This window comes from Gobius niger (genome assembly GCF_951799975.1).
Source record: "Gobius niger genome assembly, chromosome: 11".
Taxonomy (NCBI): Eukaryota; Metazoa; Chordata; class Actinopteri; order Gobiiformes; family Gobiidae; genus Gobius; species Gobius niger.
Genome location: NC_136862.1, coordinates 28409526 through 28427014, shown reverse-complemented (window position 1 = coordinate 28427014; position 17489 = coordinate 28409526). Strand labels below are relative to the sequence as shown.

The 17489-nt window shown below is 41.9% G+C and overlaps 2 protein-coding genes across 2 annotated transcripts; one reads left to right on the top strand and one right to left on the bottom strand.

Annotated features, from left to right (window-relative positions):
- The first annotated feature begins 285 nt into the window (after positions 1–285).
- rhogb (ras homolog family member Gb) lies at positions 286–7138 on the top strand. The gene is made up of 5 exons (XM_079566532.1): positions 286–426; positions 3867–3945; positions 4612–4768; positions 5588–5758; positions 6363–7138. The coding sequence occupies exons 3-5, from the start codon at positions 4640–4642 to the stop codon at positions 6636–6638; spliced, it is 576 nt and encodes a 191-aa protein (XP_079422658.1). The 5' UTR covers positions 286–426; positions 3867–3945; positions 4612–4639; the 3' UTR covers positions 6639–7138.
- A 1847-nt stretch (positions 7139–8985) lies between these two features.
- Positions 8986–11870, bottom strand: LOC306970085 (post-GPI attachment to proteins factor 2-like). Its single transcript, XM_079565923.1, has 6 exons — positions 11673–11870; positions 10455–10623; positions 10072–10321; positions 9786–9892; positions 9570–9678; positions 8986–9333 (listed from the first exon to the last, which is right to left on the bottom strand). Exons 2-6 carry the CDS (start codon positions 10620–10622, stop codon positions 9203–9205), a joined length of 765 nt encoding a protein of 254 aa, XP_079422049.1. The 5' UTR covers position 10623; positions 11673–11870; the 3' UTR covers positions 8986–9202.
- Positions 11871–17489: the final 5619 nt, after the last annotated feature.

The following is a 17489-nucleotide window of genomic DNA, read 5'->3' as shown; positions in this document are numbered from 1 at the left end:
GTCCCAGTCCGCCCCTGAATAAAATATGATTTCGTGTCTAGTTAACTGTAGAGACCGAGCATGTGTCCATATTAGACCATACAAACAGGCTCGTTTTATCGACTGTTTATGAAAAAAAAAGTAAGTAGGCTATTTTAATCTGTTTCTCAGATCATACAACTCAAAACTGACGTAAATTAGCGGCAATGATCAAACAAAATTTTTTTTTTACTTCCTCAAAAAAAAAAAAAAAGAAGCTTGTCTTTCTTCCCCTTCGCGTCAGTGCGCACGCGGACTTCCTCCTCGGTCCCTCCGCCCCAGACTACAGACCGGACCTGGGTCCAGAGCCACACCACTCCCTGGACACGCACCGACGGTCTCCACCTCTACACCGACCCCCGGGGGAGCCGCCGCAACGGGACGACCGGACACAGCAGCTCGCGAGCGGTGAGTCACCCCGGCGGAACCCGCTGTGATCCGTTATAGACACTTTAGGCACACTTTGTCTGGGGTCGTCAGGTGGGTAGATTATTGACTCAAGTAAGGGTAACGTTATTTTGAAATAGTTTTACCCAAGTACAAGGTTAAACCCTATTGGACCAAATTATTTAAGTAAAGGGAAATAAAATTGGCGCTGAGTGAAAAAATGTAAGCAAGTGTAAGTCAAGGTAAAGGACAGACAAACCGCAAAATGAAAGAAAACACCAGACACTTGACTAAACAAAAATACAACAGCATTAATTTAAGTTTAAAATAACTTCTTTTCCAGATGTTTCATGAAGCTTTGGTCACAAACTGATTTCCTCACAGTGAAAAGGGTATTACTAAAGAACTCACTGCCTATCATAGAAAATCTATCACGTAAGATAAATGAAAGATCAGCCTTGACTCTTGAGTTCGCCTATATCCTCATTCAATATCTTACTGTAAAAAAAAAAATGTTGATTTACCACCCAAAACAGGAAAATTGTGGCAGGTTGTCACAATGCGTGGGGTTATGGCGTAACAGATTTAGAAAGAAAAAGTGTAACTGTTTTGTTCGTTGGAGAAAAAAAAAAAAAAAAAAATTGGCTACTCACTCACGCCAAACATTAAAACTAATATGATCATAGAAACTTGTCTCATTGACCAACTCCTCAGTCAATGAGACAGCCAGCCCCATCAGAAAACATTTTCGGAAACTAATGACCTAGAGGCTTTCAAAACAAAAATAAGGCACACTTGAAAAATGGTTCAGACTATAAAAAGGACGAAGTATCTGCCCATTTCAATGTTTTTGGGCGACAACTACCGTAAATTCCGGACTACTGAGCACCTGAACATAAGCCGCACCCACTAAATTCAGAAAGCTACAAGAAAAAGCACATATATAGGCCACACTTGTCTATATAGGCCACACTTGTCTATATAGGCCACACTTGTCTATAGGCAGGTGTCTGTCCATGTCCTAACCAGGGCGTGGCCGTGAGGTGAGTGCGGAACAGGTTGTGCGCGGCGTACAAGCAGCAGCACCACAGGCAAGTGTCGCTCCGCTTTGCCGTTTCATTCTCCTCCTCGCTTGTTTTTCGCTGCATTTTCCATATTTTTACACACTAAATGGACTCCAGACTACTTATTTAGCCCAGTATGAGTTCGAGCTGTTCTGAGAGAAAGAGCGTAACGCGATGGTGGTGCAGCGCCCGTATAACTGCGCTGGCGTGGCCCTGCTTTAGAAACGTGACCGACACTCAGTATATGTTCTCCCCCTCCCCGCCCTGCAGTCTGGTAGCGGTCGAAGTAGGAAAAGGGGCTGAACTGCGGGACAACTCCTCCATATGATGTGATATTCTGGTCGGGCTCGTGCATGAGATCTAAACTCTACACGGTTAGCACGTAAAAAATCTTTAAATTAGCCGCATCGTTGTGTGGCCCGCATTGTTCTGGGCGTGTGAAAACAGTAGCAGCTTATAGTCCCAACATTACGGTAATTACAGCAAAGCAGGACGTTTAACTTGCTGTTCAGCGTGTCCCCTTGTGTGGCTGTGAAAAGCAAAGAGACAACCAACTCGCGTGACGACCAGCCCCGCTCTCCTCCACTTAGAAATAATAGTAGAAGTAGAGTGTGGTGAAACTACTCCACAACTCCATTTTCTGGTCTTACTGACCCACCACGAAGTCAGAGTAAATAAGACCGAGTAAATAAGGAATGAGAGGCTCCTAACTCAGCGAGTAAAGTCATCAAGTAGCTCCATTGTGATGAGTCATTCTACATCTTTAAAATCTATGATGGGAGGATGTGGCAAGATGCTGAGTCAAGATACGGCCGTAATACATACATAATACAACTGCATTAAGTATATGCTACAGACTGCTACCACTGATGGTCGGGTTTAGTCCTAACAAATCTTTATAAAAACACGCCGAATGAACAGAGCTTATTGTCTGTGTTGTACATCTACTCTGTGTGTAGGTTTTGAAGACATTTCTTTTTATTTTTGACATAAAAGTGCAGTGCTGTGTGACTTAGGTGAAACAGTAATATGGGTGCGTCTTATTTTAGAGCCATTTTGACCTGACACAACCAACCCAAAGCGATTCACAGGGGTTTCATTCACACGCCATACTCATTGGCGTAGTCCTGGCATCTCTTTGACTGTTTGTTTAGTGAAAGATGGCCTGGTGATGTACTGGTTTTGTCCTGGGTCTGAACATGCTTTAGTCCTGCTGGTGGGATGGTGGAACCTGCTTTACTTGAGTCTTATATTCCCAGTAAACGCACAAATCACACACAGATCCAAAGAGTTGAAGATCCCTGGGTTAGGCAGAAGCGTGGCCGCACCAACGGACCATCTACCAACCACTCATTAACCAGCACTACAAACAAACAATACAGTAATAAAACAGTGTGTGGTTTATGAAAATGTGTTCTCTATGTGCCAGGAACAGGGGGGGAAAAAAAACCCTCAGATCCTTTATTTCAGTCAGCCGACTTCAGCCCGTCAGTCAGGCAGCTCGACGTGACGCAGCTGAAGATGTGGTAAGAACGACAAACCAGGAAGTGGCGGCCCCGTTTCTGGTTATCTTGGGTCAACGTGGAGTTTTGAGGCGTTTATGAAAGAGTCAGAAAGAGGAAGGAAGTCTCCAAGTCGTGGCTTGGTGTGAGGCCTCTTTTTATATTTTTTAAAACGTCAGGTCATTAAAATAAAAACTTGAAAAAAAAGAAAGAAAAAGAAGCAGACGTAAGGGGGTTAACCCAGACTTCAATAAGTTCCTCAAAAAGTAAAGTCCGAAATGAGATCATACACTTATAGCCGTAATAAGCAGGATGTTACGATCTACTGACGACGACTTGAACAACCCGTCTCTACATTGGAAAACTCCTGTACGACTGAGAGCTTACGCCGAAACATGGCCCCTAGCCGATACCCTGGAAGAACTCACCTCCCAGGCAAGAAAAGAACTAGGAGTGGCTGGTCGGTGGGGCTCTGTTTCCCACTACCACTAGAAACATGCACAATAGGGTCCTCCCCTTGACCAACCAGAACTAAACCAGAGACTTTTTTCAGTTTCTCTCGGCCTGGAGAGTCAGAGTCAGATGCAGGTTCAGCCCAAACTCCAGAGACAGAGCTTTGGGCGGGGGGACCATGACCTCATTGTGTGTTCAGCCCCATGTCTTACACTGAGGAGAGCGGGATCGAGTCCTGGTTTAGTCTTGATTTAGTCCTGGTTTTGACTTGTCCTGATTAAGCCTTGGTTCAGTCCTTGGCTTCAGTCGTTAGTTTAGCACTGGAAGAGACAGTGCTTTAGTCCCGGGTTCAGTCCTGCCTTTATCCCTTATGCAAATGTCTGTTTTGTTTATGGACCGTTTGCCGAAGCCTCATTTCCATAAAAAACAAATGTGTGCCCAGGTGCATGATGGGAAGGGTCCAGCCCTGAAACAACTCTGAGAGACTTTTGGATCCGAAGCAGCAACAGGACTCTGACCAGGTAACCGTTTAAACTCTCCTTCAGACCTGGTTTAGCCCTTTTCTGTGCTTGTTTAGTCCTGGATTGATCCGGGACAAGACCTGATCTCGTCTGGTCAGTTCACAATCGACCAAAAGGATTTTTACAAAGGGGATTTTTATTCTTATCACAAATGTTAGTGTTTACAATATACTGAAGAACCAAACAAATTAGGGGGGGGATCAGTTGTTGCTGATACAAATTGTGTCAAAGGTTATATTGTGATTATCTCTTGCCGCTGTTACTGGCAGAGTTTTATTGTCTGAATATTTAAAAAAGTTCCCAGCACTTGAATCCATCATTTTCTCGATCACTTCTGCTTTTCGCGCCGTGAATAAACTCTGAAAAGGGAAGGAAATGTGAAGCAAAAATGGCTTGAATATTTTTGAACTTTGTGAAGAACAAAAAAAAAAAAGCCTCCTAGTGTTTGTACCGCTGTCTGGGACCTGGTTCAGACCTGGGCGTTTCAAGACACACTTTGGTTTTTTTTATTTAGTTTCTGAAGCTGAAAGGCAAACGTGGGGACGAGGAACGCGGTTCGAGTTAGCTTAAGCTTGTGATGGTAAAAGTAGCACAGACGAAATGCAGGACGTTTAGAGAGTCGCTCATAGTCTTGTTTTGCTTCTGATGGGTTTTCTTCCTCTCCAGGTCATAGAGGTCGCACATAGGTGACGCGATGCAGACCATAAAGTGTGTGGTGGTGGGAGACGGCGCCGTGGGGAAAACGTGTCTGCTGATCTCCTACACGACCGGAGCCTTCCCCAACGAATACATCCCCACCGTGTTCGACAACTACAGCAGCCAGGTCCGACCGCCAGACCGGTTTTAGACCAAGTTTACATTTGTCTTGGTTAGTCTTGGTTTAGAAGCTTTAGTGTTCTTAGAGGTGTTTTACGGGCCTCAGTATTTTCAACACCACAACAACAATACTGAACTCACTGGTCCAGCTTAACCCTCCGATCCAGGACTTACGCGCAAGGGTTGGAAGGATGTCCACCCGTTTTATTTTGCGTAAGGTGTTCCCAGACCAGCTGAGAGACAGTCCCTCCAGCGTCCTCCCCAGGGCTTCCTCCTAAGACATGCCTGAAATATCTCTCCAGCAAGGCATCCAGGAGGCGTCCGGAATAGATGCCGGCGGCTCTACTACAAGATATTCACCCGATCTCACTGTGCGCCCAGCCTCCTAAACTCATTCCGGCCACTTATATCCAGGATCTCGTCTTTTCAGACACAATCATAGATGCGAGGAGGAAGACAGGAACATAGATTAACTGGTTAACGGAGAGCTTTGCCTTCTTACTCAGTTCTTTCTTCACCACAACAGTTCGACTCCACGGCCGCATCACTTTTTTTTTTTTTTTTTACTTTTTGATTTGCTCAAATAATGTTTTTTATGACCTGACCCTTTGTCCAGTGTCTGCAAATATGACTTGAAACATTTGAGTTGTAGCTAATTCTTATTCTAAACTTTACAGAACATGGTAGCAAGTTTACAGACCAAAGGCTGCACAGCATTCTGAATCGCACCCAGTATACTTTGTTCTGAACAGCATTTCATACAGCTCAAAGCATCAACTGGGTCAGTACACTCAAGCAAATGCTCACCTGTGCTTGTCGTCTCCAGGTGACGGTAGACGACCGCACCCTCAGCCTGAACCTCTGGGACACAGCGGGACAGGAGGAGTACGACCGGCTCCGGACGCTTTCCTACCCGCAAACCAACGTCTTCATCATCTGCTTCTCCATCTCCAGCCCCGCCTCCTACGAGAACGTGCTGCACAAGTGGCACCCAGAGGTCAGGACTGGGCTAGAACAGAGTTAGACCACAGTTAAACCGGCTTAGGACCTGAGCTATTCCCGGGTTAGACTCCGGTTAGTGGGATGGACATGTTTTTTTATTTATCAATTGAAGCTTTTTAACTGAAATGTGTTTTAGGCTTAGTCAATGTTAAGTCATAATTTCTTCATTCAGGGTTTCCTCTGCACAGTTCTGTCTCAGGTGCTCAGCTGGACCCTGAGTCCTCCCTGTCTGTTCAGGGCCGGGTGCACCAGTTTCTCCTGTATGGCCTTCTTTGCCTCTCTCTCAAACCACCATGGCTCTTTATCCAACTGGCACTAGTCCTTGTTCCAGCTGTCACGCACCTGGGACAGGGCCCTTCAGAGGATGCCCTGAAAAACTGCCACGAGGAGGTTCTATGGCTGGAGACTGAAACGTTACCCTGTCACTGTTTACTTTGTTTGCTTTATTATTAGTTGACAAAAATATTTGGTCACAGTTGCCCTAAACTTCCCTTTCAATTTGCGAAATATATAAATGTATAAAACTTGCTAAAAAAAAATGTTTGAAACCATTGCTTGTTTAGTTTTGGTTGAATTATGTTTCCTTTCCTCTTGCCCAGGTGACCCACCACTGCCCGGGCGTGCCCATCCTCCTGGTGGGGACTAAGAAGGACCTCCGTGAGGACCCTGAGATCCAGAAGAAGCTGAAGGAGTCAAACTCGTCCCCCGTGACCCAGCAGAGTGGTCAGTCTCTGGCCAAACAGATCCAGGCAGCGCGGTACCTCGAGTGTTCCGCGCTTCACCAGGACGGCATCAAGGAGGTGTTTGCAGAGGCAGTCCGGGCCCATCTCAACCCACAGCCCCTTCCCAGCAAGAGGACCTGCAGGATACTGTAGGATACTGTACTATACTGTAGGATACTGCAGTGTTCTGTAGGACCGACACGGCTGGGCTCAGGCCTGGCTAGTCCTGTTGTTGGGGTGTCCCTCAAGGTTCAATACTAGGCCCATTACTTTTTATGTTAAACATGAATCAACTTCTCCCCTCTACGACTGTATTGTCCTTTTTTTATGCTGATGACACTCAAAAGGCCTATTCTAAATGACAATCTGCTTGCAATACTTTTCTAAATTAATCAACCAGAAACTCAAACACCAAATCCATGCACTTTACCTGCGCCAGTAATGTAATTTAATGCTTTTCAATGCCTTGCTAACGTCCAAATACTATATTTTTATACTGCAAACACAACAAAAAATCTGCATATTTAATTTCTCAAAAATTGCAGACATTCCACCAAACAAAGGAATGAGGAGACATTTCTCTATTTAAAAGAAAATTGCATTCAATGGGGAACTTTTGAGCCAAAAATATGTACAATTTCAAAATTACAGTGCAGTTGAATGTTTTTCACCATACTTTTTTCTTTAACTTTAGACAAACATTTCTGCTTAGGGCACTTGGCTAGCGGCGGCCTGTCTTTCTTTATGTGTAATGATGTCCTGCTGGAGCCTGACTCTGGTATTGATTTTATGAAGCAGAAATGTTTCAAGCCAGTAATTTAAGTACTTCGAAGTTACTCAAATGTAATACGAGTACTATCCATAATGTCTCCAACTCCCTCTATTTATTGTGCTTTTACAGGAAGGAAATTAGCATTAAAAAACATTGTACATGTTTAGGGGAAACCGAAGCAGATACAGGGAGAGCCTACCATTTCCACACAGAAAGTTTGACTGGTAGTCTGACAAAAAATGGTTTAAATGACGGTAATGTTTCATGTGTATTTAACAAGTGTACGTCCTGTTTGTCTCAATAAAAACAAAACTGTGATTCTGAGTCAGGTGTTTCCATTTGCTTCAGTTTTTTACAACATTGCCGGGACTGAAGATAAATATATTTGGAAAAAGACTTATGCTGTTTGTTTTGCTCTAATTTAACTTGGAAATAAACAAATTCCTAAATAGTTTATTACTGTGAAGAACTTTGCCTTTTCTTCTGTGAAAAGAGTGATATGAACTAGATATTCAATGGCTTATACATTTTGCAACTGTTTCTTCCATAGCATTAACTCTTTGAGATTGACATCGAGGAATAAAGAGAAATTTTAAATATTTAGGAGGTAAATTGGACTCAGCGGGCAACACTTCAGACCAACAATGTGTGAACCCAGTTAAATTACTTAAAATAATTATCAAAACATGTACCTTACATATAAATATGTTTTGACCATTATTTTTTAATTTTCAATTAACTTTGGGGGTTTATTTCCAACATCAGTATTAAATACATTTGGATTTAATACTGGCTGGAGTCAAAATTAATGCTTTTTAACGACGATTTGGCACAATTGAATTAATGATCTGTTCAGTATCTGGACCTCCAGTGAAGTGTAAGGATGGGTGAAACACACAATCAGCTTTGAACCAAGCTTTATTACAAATTTAGTAAACAACATGAAAACTTATTTTTTAAAGTCCATTGGTCCATTTGGCTTTGGTTTTACAATTGTACTTCTACATACAGAGGCAGACTCCTGTATTCATGACTTTGGAAGTGTTCATTTTCTGCAGACGTCATCGGTATCATTTATAGAGTGCGGGATTGTGACTGTTGCACTCTTTAATAAATTAATGGGACATTTCAAAATGTAAAATAGTGAAGCCATCTTTTAAAATCAAAGCATTTGCACTGCAGTGTGATAGTTAAAAGTGACGAGGACCTGTTCCCTGGTTCTTTCCTCTACTTCTTATACCCTTTTTAACTAATGTTCGGCTAATGTTTGCTTGTAGCCCCTCCACGCCAACAGAAAAATGAATAACATTCCATCCCAAACTACATTGTGCTTATATAATAATCAATCAGGGGACATTGGTTAGTCTGGCCAGCCAAGACAACTATTATCCTATTCTTTATTCTATAAAGTTAATGACTTGTCTTAGGACTTTTTCCCTTTTATTCAGTCTCCTATAAAAAAAGGACACTGAATAAGGTAACCCATTGGATCAGGTCACAAATAATCATTTGATCGCTTGGCAGGTTGGAGTGGGTCAAAACTTGCGTTAAGGCACGACTAATTGCAACATGTCTTCTTTGTGTATTTCCAGAGAACACTTGCGATCTACCCCTGTGCACATGGGAGAGAGCAAGAGACTATTGACAACTCTGTAAAATGTCTTGATTGTGTTCATTGTGTCTTTTTGTAACTTTACTTCTAGCACATCACTTACTTACTTGTGTAAAAAAAACTAGAAACAGTGAAATCCCTAACGCATGCCTCACTGCTGCCTCTTGTACATCCTGCTACAGGCCCTGCGGATTTGAAAAAGCCCTGACCCCATGCATCACTGTTCTGATGAACAGCTTGGAGAGCAGACAGTTTCGGTCTCCTTTGCTTTTGCTCGCATCACCCTGTCAGTTTTGTAGTTTCGCAGTCCCGTGTGCGCATTTCCCTGGGTGTTCAGAAGCGCTTGTCCTCTGGGGGAGTGGCGATCATCACCTCTCTGCTCTTGAAGTCCCAGAAGGCCGTCATGTGGAAGGCCATGTTGGAGAAGACAACCAGGTACTCGAACAGTGCAAAAAGAGTGTAAACTGCACACAAACAACAGATTTTAGATATCTGTGAGAATTGCACGTTATAAAACAGTAAAACAATTCATTTCATTTGATCGAGGTCAGAACAAACACGCCTGTTCACTCCACAGCACGGGGACTCCAAATCTTTATCCCTGAAGGCAATAATTGACACTCCCCGTGCAGAGCTTGTGACGGGTTCTCCTGCTCACTTGTAAAAGTCCCAAGTCTCATTTTACCAAGGGCCGCCTCACCTCCGTGTTCACAGAATTTGTTGTGTCGTCTGAAGAAATAGGCCGCAGCCCCACAGCAGCTGATGTTAAACAGGAAGAGACGCAGCTTCCACCTGTAGGACGTCACTTCCTGTCCGCAAAGGAAGTACATGAATAGATTAAACACAGACGGACGTGTTTATACAGGTGACGGTCCAGTCCCTGGTTTAGTCCAGGGTTTAAAGCTTTCGAACTCACCCCCGAATCCAGCGAGTGCCTCTGGATGACGTACCACAGCCGGACCGTACTGAGCATGTGCAGAAGCGAGCTGCCGATGAACGCGACGAAGCCGTATTTATGAATGTCTGGGATCACAGAATAAACTGGTCACATGCTGAACCAATACACCACAGTAAAACACCCTCGAAAAGGACTGATCTCGGCTCTCCTGACGCCAGTAATAGAAGTTACTGGAAGTTACAGGATGCATGTTTTTTGATGAGGGACCAGCATTATAACGAAGCTAAGTCTGAAAGTCACGCACCGTACGTCTCGGTGGAGCCCACGTACGTCAGCACCAGCAGCCCTGTGTTCTCTACGAGGCTGAGCAGCAGCGTGAGCGCCCCCTGCAGGAGATCCAGCAAACGGCCACGGAACAGTTTGCGATAGAGGGAGAAGTACGCCGCGGCCACCAGGTACCGGGGCGCCGAGTGCAGCCCTATGAACCCCCTCCATATGTAGCGCTCCGGGACACGGCCGATCGTGGAGCTGATGGAGGGCAGGTAGTTCCTCACCTGAGAGACAGAGAGACACGAGTATGGAGGGAATAAATGTTGCAAAATCAGGAAAGGTGCTGTACAATGAGCAACCCTGGCTCTGAAAACACGAGGATGTATTATTGGTCTGTGCAGGTATAGAGCGCAGTACCTCACAGTGAGTGTAGGTGGCCTCGTCGTAGTGGTAGAAGAGGGCGACGCTGAGACAGACCAGGAGCCCCACGAACGGCAGCATCACCGTTCCGACGGCGAAGTGCGTGAAGGGGATTCGCACCAGCGGACGGTCCCGCTCCAGGCTGCTGTACGGACCCTGCAGCATCCTACAGGAACAGACATGACACACATGATTACACACACATGACCAATCTGCAGTTACCGTGATGAAATCCACTCCAGTTACTATTTTTGTGAAATGATGTTTTGCTGCCGCGAGTCACAAGACAAGAAGCAACTATTCAACAAATCTGATTGTAAGGAATTCTTTGGAAAACCTTGGCTCTGAAGATGGGACTTGTTAAATTCAAAATGTCAGCCGATTGTCAAGAAATGTCCAGCTTTATCAGTTCATCAGACTGTGATTTTGTTTCCCCCGGGATGTTTGAGGATTCTTGACTCATTTTACAAATATGCTTTATGAACAAAGACAAGATTGTCCTTTTAAATAAACCTCAGCTCAAACAAAGATGGTTTAGACAGCTGAGGGAACAGTTTGGTGGTATTTCAATTTATCTCTGGCCCTGCGATGAGGGGAAATGTTTTTTTTTTTCAAAACATTGGCCGTCTAAACTAAAATATGTCCAGCCGTATCGACTCTAGTGTCATTTAAACTAAACATATTTAGTTTCACCTGTTCAAACTCCAAACAAAGAACAATGATCAGCCTAATGCTAGTAAAAAGTAATAACAATGATGCTAATGTATAATAAAGTCTTGTATGTTGAAACATAATCTCACAAACCTAATGGAGACTAAACTGATTCACACTAGTGGCAAAGGAGGTCATTTCTAAACCTCACCTGTTTGAACGCACTCCACGTACAGAGGAGGCATGAGTTCGAGTCCGAGTGCTGCTTGTCATCATCATGCCCCTGATACTCTAGTTTCAACAACCACTACTAACTACGAACTACTAACTACCAATAACAGTGAAAAGAAAGTCAAAGTCAAATAACTACGTTTTCGCAAAGACATTTCCAAGATCACATTTCTTTCTCGCTTTCTACCTGTACTTAAACAAATAGCTAACCTCATCATGAAGGCTATTTTGTGAACTTTATTGGACCCTTTCTTTGTTATTCCACATCGTACAAAAATTCAAACCGTCTAAAACTCAAGTTTTGGCACTAAAAGTATATACGTAAAAACTCACCTTTATAGCGTTTTCAGCTTCATTTGTCACTTGTTTCTCCTGAAGAATCACCTGTTACCTCGGATTAACTCCGGTTAGCCATCGAAGCTAACTACATTATCCCATACTTTGTTGGCTCAGTTGGATTCAACCGGACTAAATGACATGTGAGTGGGAGCGGGATACTGCTTTGAATCGAGTATAAGCGCTGTCAGTCACTGAGATTGCGCCTTTATTCAAAGTTTCACGTTTTTGTTGGTTGGTTTAGTTGTTTTCAAGCGCTCCGCTCCACGTCGCGACACCATGACCGGAAATGACCTTTTCAAATTAAAAGATGGCTTCCGCGATGGATTGCGCCCTCTTCCGTTTATGTTTTTATCTGGCTTTCTCATTATGTCTATGGCTTTCTCTTATAAATTCATTTAGCAGTCCATCATCTTTAACGTAACTTTTTTTTTTTTGGTGGAAAGCTAAAAGCTGAGGCAATTTATTACTATTACTACTACTACTACTACTACTACTACTACTACTTTTCCAACAACTTCTGAGCATTTTCATTGTGATGAATGCCTTTTGATTATGACTACTATACTGCATTGACACATGACAGAGTTGATAAATGGTTATGTGGAAAAATGAAATATACATATCCATATTACATATTTATAGGCTAATATATGTACATTTCAAATAAAATAATATTTAAAGGGTCAAAGGGTTTAAATAGTCGTTTGTTGTTGTTGTTGTTGTTGTTGTTGTTGTTGTTGTTGTTGTTGTCCTTGAGCAAGACACTTCACCCTCTTCGCCTGAGTGTATAGGCGTGTAGTACTTTATATTAGTACATGACATGAGTAGCTTTTTAAGGAACTTATGACGCAGTACCTTTTACTTCTAGTATAGTATCAGTACTTTCATTCAATTTTTGTAAACTAATAATATTTGAATTATGGCTAAACCCAATCTAAAAGACCAGCCATTTAGACCATAGGTCTCTGACGTGTGACCTCGGCTGACAACAGCACAGTTCAGGTTGCACTCGTGACATTACAACATTCAGATATAGTGTATTATGCGTGTAATGTCATATCATAGCAACAGCAACGCAGTTCACCACAGCAACAGCGTGTCAAAATAAGCAAAATGAGTGTCAAGTCTGCAATGTTATTCTTTGATACACAACTTAGTACGCAACGCTGAACGTTCCATTTAGAATGAACAGAACCTGTGCATATTCTATTCTGTTTTTCTAAAACTGAGGTGGAGGAAAGGTTCTATAGAGGTAATTATGGTAAGTCTCAAAAGGCTGATGTTGTGACTTATGTGTTATATTGTTTTGTGATTGATTGATTGATTGATTGATTGATTGATTGATTGATTGATTGATTGATTGATTGATTGATTGATTGATTGATTGATTGATTGATTGATTGATTGATTGATTGATTGATTGATTGATTGATTGATTGATTGATTGATTGAAGGGATATTTCAGGATTTTTGACATAGGGCCTAATTTCCTAGTTATCCAGAGTGTGGCTGGTACCTGGAGACATCCATACATCCATCCATTTTCTTCCACTTGTCCGTTGCCGGGTCATGGGGGCAGCCGTTGGAGCTGCCCAAATCACATTGCACCAGCCCCATATGGCTCCTCCTGCAGGTGGTGGGTCCGCAGAAGGACGGCCTCATGGTTCAAACCGGGCTTGTTGGTCTCTCATAAGGGGCTTCTGAACCGCTCTTTGTCTGACCCGTCACCTAGGACCTGTTTGCCATGGGAGACCCTACCAGGGACACCAAGCTCCGACAACAGAGCTCCCAGGACCATTCGGGCGCTCAAACCCCTCCACCACGTTAAGGTGGCGGTTCCAGGAGGGGACCTGGAGATATTTTTTTGTAATTCATGCAGTTCTTATGTTTGAAGAGTTTCGTGGCGCTAGGCTAATGCAAGGCTAGCGCATGTCTATGGTATCAGCTAGCCTGCATTAAAAACACTCGCTCCGCTCCACAGTGCACCTGAGGCAAATCACTTATACTTATAACGCCAGACTAACCATATAATTGTCTGTGTCCATAGAATAATTTTAACCATTTTGCATTTAAAATGCAAAATCAGCATCAGCTTCGTGGTTGTATAAGCTACGCAGCGGCGGAGTGATCTGCAACAAAATAGTCCCTCAAAATGCGATCATTCATGTGATGCAGGTCAGTTATATTCCAAAAATTACTCTATCGACACAGACATTCTCCAGGTACCAGCAAAACTCTGGATAACTAGGAAATGAGGCCCTATGTCAAAAATCCTGAAACATCCCTTTAATGTTGGCCAGTTTAAAGGACTAAGATGAGTAGGACAGGGTTGTAAATATGGTTATAATGGCTCCTACCCTTGAAATCATGACATTACATTTTAGAATGTGAACGCGACCCAAAAATCTGTGAGAAATCCTGTTTTTTACTTTACACTTTTACAAAACTGTGTCTGTTGCTCCTATAAGCTAAGTGACAGTGGCTCAGAGGGTGTAAGGCAGGTCGTCTTTTCACCAGGAGATGGGAAGTGCAACCGTGCTTATGTATGAATGTGCTGCATGTGAGAGCGAGTGGTTGATCATTGTGGAGGATGATGGCTTACATTGGCAGCCTTTCTTCCGTCAGCCTACCCCGGGGAAGCCATGGCTGCAATAGTGGTCCTAAGTGTGAACTGAATGAATAAACCAAAATAAAGGGTCACAGTGACACCAGGAACTGCGCTCAAAGTGCTGTAACATTAAGGAAAAGCTAAAACACATAGAGTATAGCATCTGTTAAAGCGCTATATGACGAATGCATGATTAACCCTTCATAACACCTTTAAAAAACTTGCGTTAAGGGAGCTTCGACACAAAAATGTACTTGCAACTTTAAAGAGCTATAACTCAATGACGGAACAATATTTTTTAAAACTTGTTTTTTTATTGTGAAGGTCTGACTGTCCTCTTTTCATACATAGAAACATATTATAACTTTATGAATACTTTAACCCTTCAAATGCCAACTGTCTGACCCAAAGCTACAATAGCGCATGTTCAAAAAACACAAAAAATAAAATATCTTAAAATTTTCCGGAGCAAAATGGGAAATTTCTGGTCTGGCTGATGTGGCCTGAGGTCTGTGACATTTGACCCGAAGGATTTGTTTCTAAGTTAAAATTTGTTTATGTAGCAGCGATTTTAGTAAAAAACTCACGTTAAGGGAGCTTCGACACAAAAATGTGCTTTAGAGATTTAGAGAGCTATAACTCAATGAAGGAACCATATTTTTTTAACTTCTTTTTATTTGGAAGGTCTGACTCTCTTCTTTCCATTTATGTAAAAAATATTATATATTTTTAACATTTTTAACCCTTTAAATGCCAACTCTCTGTCGCAATAATACATGTTCCAAAAACACAAAAAGTGCATTATTTTTAAAATTTTAAATACAAAATGGTAAATTTCTGTTCTGGCTGATGTGGCCTGAAGTCTGTGACATATGACCCGAAGGATTTGTTTCTAAGTTAAAATGTCTTTATGTAGCTGCGATTTTAGTAAAAAACTCACGTTAAGGGAGGGCAAAAATGTGCTTGAACATTTAGAGAGCTATAACTCAATGAAGGAACTATATTTTTTTAAACTTTTTTGTTTCATTGTGGAGGCTGACCTCTCCTCTTGTCATACATATAAAATAATCAAACTTTTAAAATATTAGAACCCTTTCATTGCCAACTTTCGATCGTAAAGTCTCTAAAAATGTATTGCCATTGTGGCCCCATTCATTTACATGGTCCATAGACTTACATTGTAATCACGATTTTTCAAAACGCTTCTAAAAAACAGATTAAAAATTTTATTTCAAACTTCTGCATATTTTCTGAACCTTGAGGCTTCAAACTAACACCCTGACATATTTTTTTTCACCATGAATTTCCAATATTAGTACAGTCATAAAGAACAGAAACACCGGCATTACTTCATTGTTACTGAATCTTTCCCTTTATTTTGTGTTTGTGCATCACAGTGAGTCTGTGGAAGTGTTTAGGAAGAGGCAAGACAGAGTTAGAGGTTTTTGAACTGGTATTTGGACAAAAAATATTGGAATTCTACAGTCGCCTCCATGCTCCCTGTAAACAGCTGGTCATCAAGCCTGATAGTCATTATTTGCCTCTGCAAATGTTCCTTGTTTTTGTACAAATACCAGTTCAAAAACCTCTAACTCTGTCTTGCCCCTACCTAAACACTTCCACAGACTCACTCTGATGCAGAAAGTCACAAAGTAAAGGGAAAAAATCAGTAACAATGAAGTAACGCAGTTGTTTATGTTATTTACGACCATTTACTAACATTGGAAATTACAGCCATTTTCTTTCTCTTGTCAAACAAAAATGACCTCATGGTGAAAAAACTGTGTCAGGGCGTTGGTTTGAAGCCTCAAGGTTCAGAAAATATGCAGAAGTTTGAAATTAAATTTTTAATCTGTTTTATAGAAGCGTTTTGAAAAATTGTGATTATGATGTAAGTCTATGGAGTCAAAGGGCCCACAATGGAAATCCATTTAAGTGACTTTGCGACAGAAAGTTGGCAATGAAAGGGTTCTAATATTTTAAAAGTTTGATTATTTTTATATGCATGACAAGAGGAGAAGTCAACCTCCAAATTAAAACCAAAAAGTTTTAAAAAATATTGTTCCTTCATTTTTTATAGCTCTCTAAAGTAAAACGTGCATTTTTGTGTGGAAGCTCCCACAACGCAACATGTTTTACTAAAATTGCCGCTACATAAACAAATTTCAACCTAGACACAAATCCTTCGGGTCATTTCACACAGACATCAGGCCACATCAGCCAGACCAGAAATTTTCCATTTTGGATTTGGATTTTTTGTGTTTTTGGAGCATGCGCTGTAGCAACTTTGGGTCAGAAAGTTGGCAATGAAAGGGTTAAAACATTATGAAAGTTATGATATTTTTTATATTTATGTAAAGAGGAGAGTCAGACCTTCACAATAAAAAAAAGTAAAAAGTAATATTGTTCCTTCATGGAGTTATAGCTCTCTAAAGTTTTAAGCACATTTGGGGTAAAAATCCAAATGACATCAAATTATTTTAGATCACCAAAAAATACACCCCCTGGGGAAATTTCACCCAATTGGCTTTAAAAATGTAGGAGTTATGCAAAAAATAAAAGTCCAAAAGCACAGAAATGTACTTGAGTGTAATTAAGGGTTAATACGCGATAACAGTCAAGATTTATTCATAAAATGATGCTTTCTGAAAAAAAAAAAAGAAAAAGACACAAAGTCATATTCGTCCACTGTGCAGTCCATAAGCAGCTCCAGTGTCTCTGCAGTGTCCATTATGAGTCTATCAAACTGCGTCCTGTTTTGGTGAAAGCGGCTGTTGAGCTGGACGGGGAGAGAATATGGGTGAAGAATGAGTGTTTTGTGAATCCGGGACGTCTCCGCAGCCTCGGAGTCAAAAGAGCAGCTGGAAACAGAGCGGCGTTGTCCAATAAGGCGTCCCGCGTCACTGCACCAGCCAGGTCCGTCTGATGGGAAAATTAAAGGGGATTAATGATGATTATTCTAACAAAAATAATGGTTTGTTTTTGACTAAAGCAGGACAAAGAAGAGACCTGATGAAGATTTAAACTGAGGTCTGAATGAGGTCCACTACTGCAGAACTAAACCAGGTCTCAATGAGGAGGTATTAGCAGGACTAAACCAGGACTAAACCGGGACAAGGCCAAACTAAACCAGGCGTAAACTGAAGCAGGACAGAGCAAGGGTTGAACTAAATCCAAACGGGCACTAAATTCAAATCAGGACT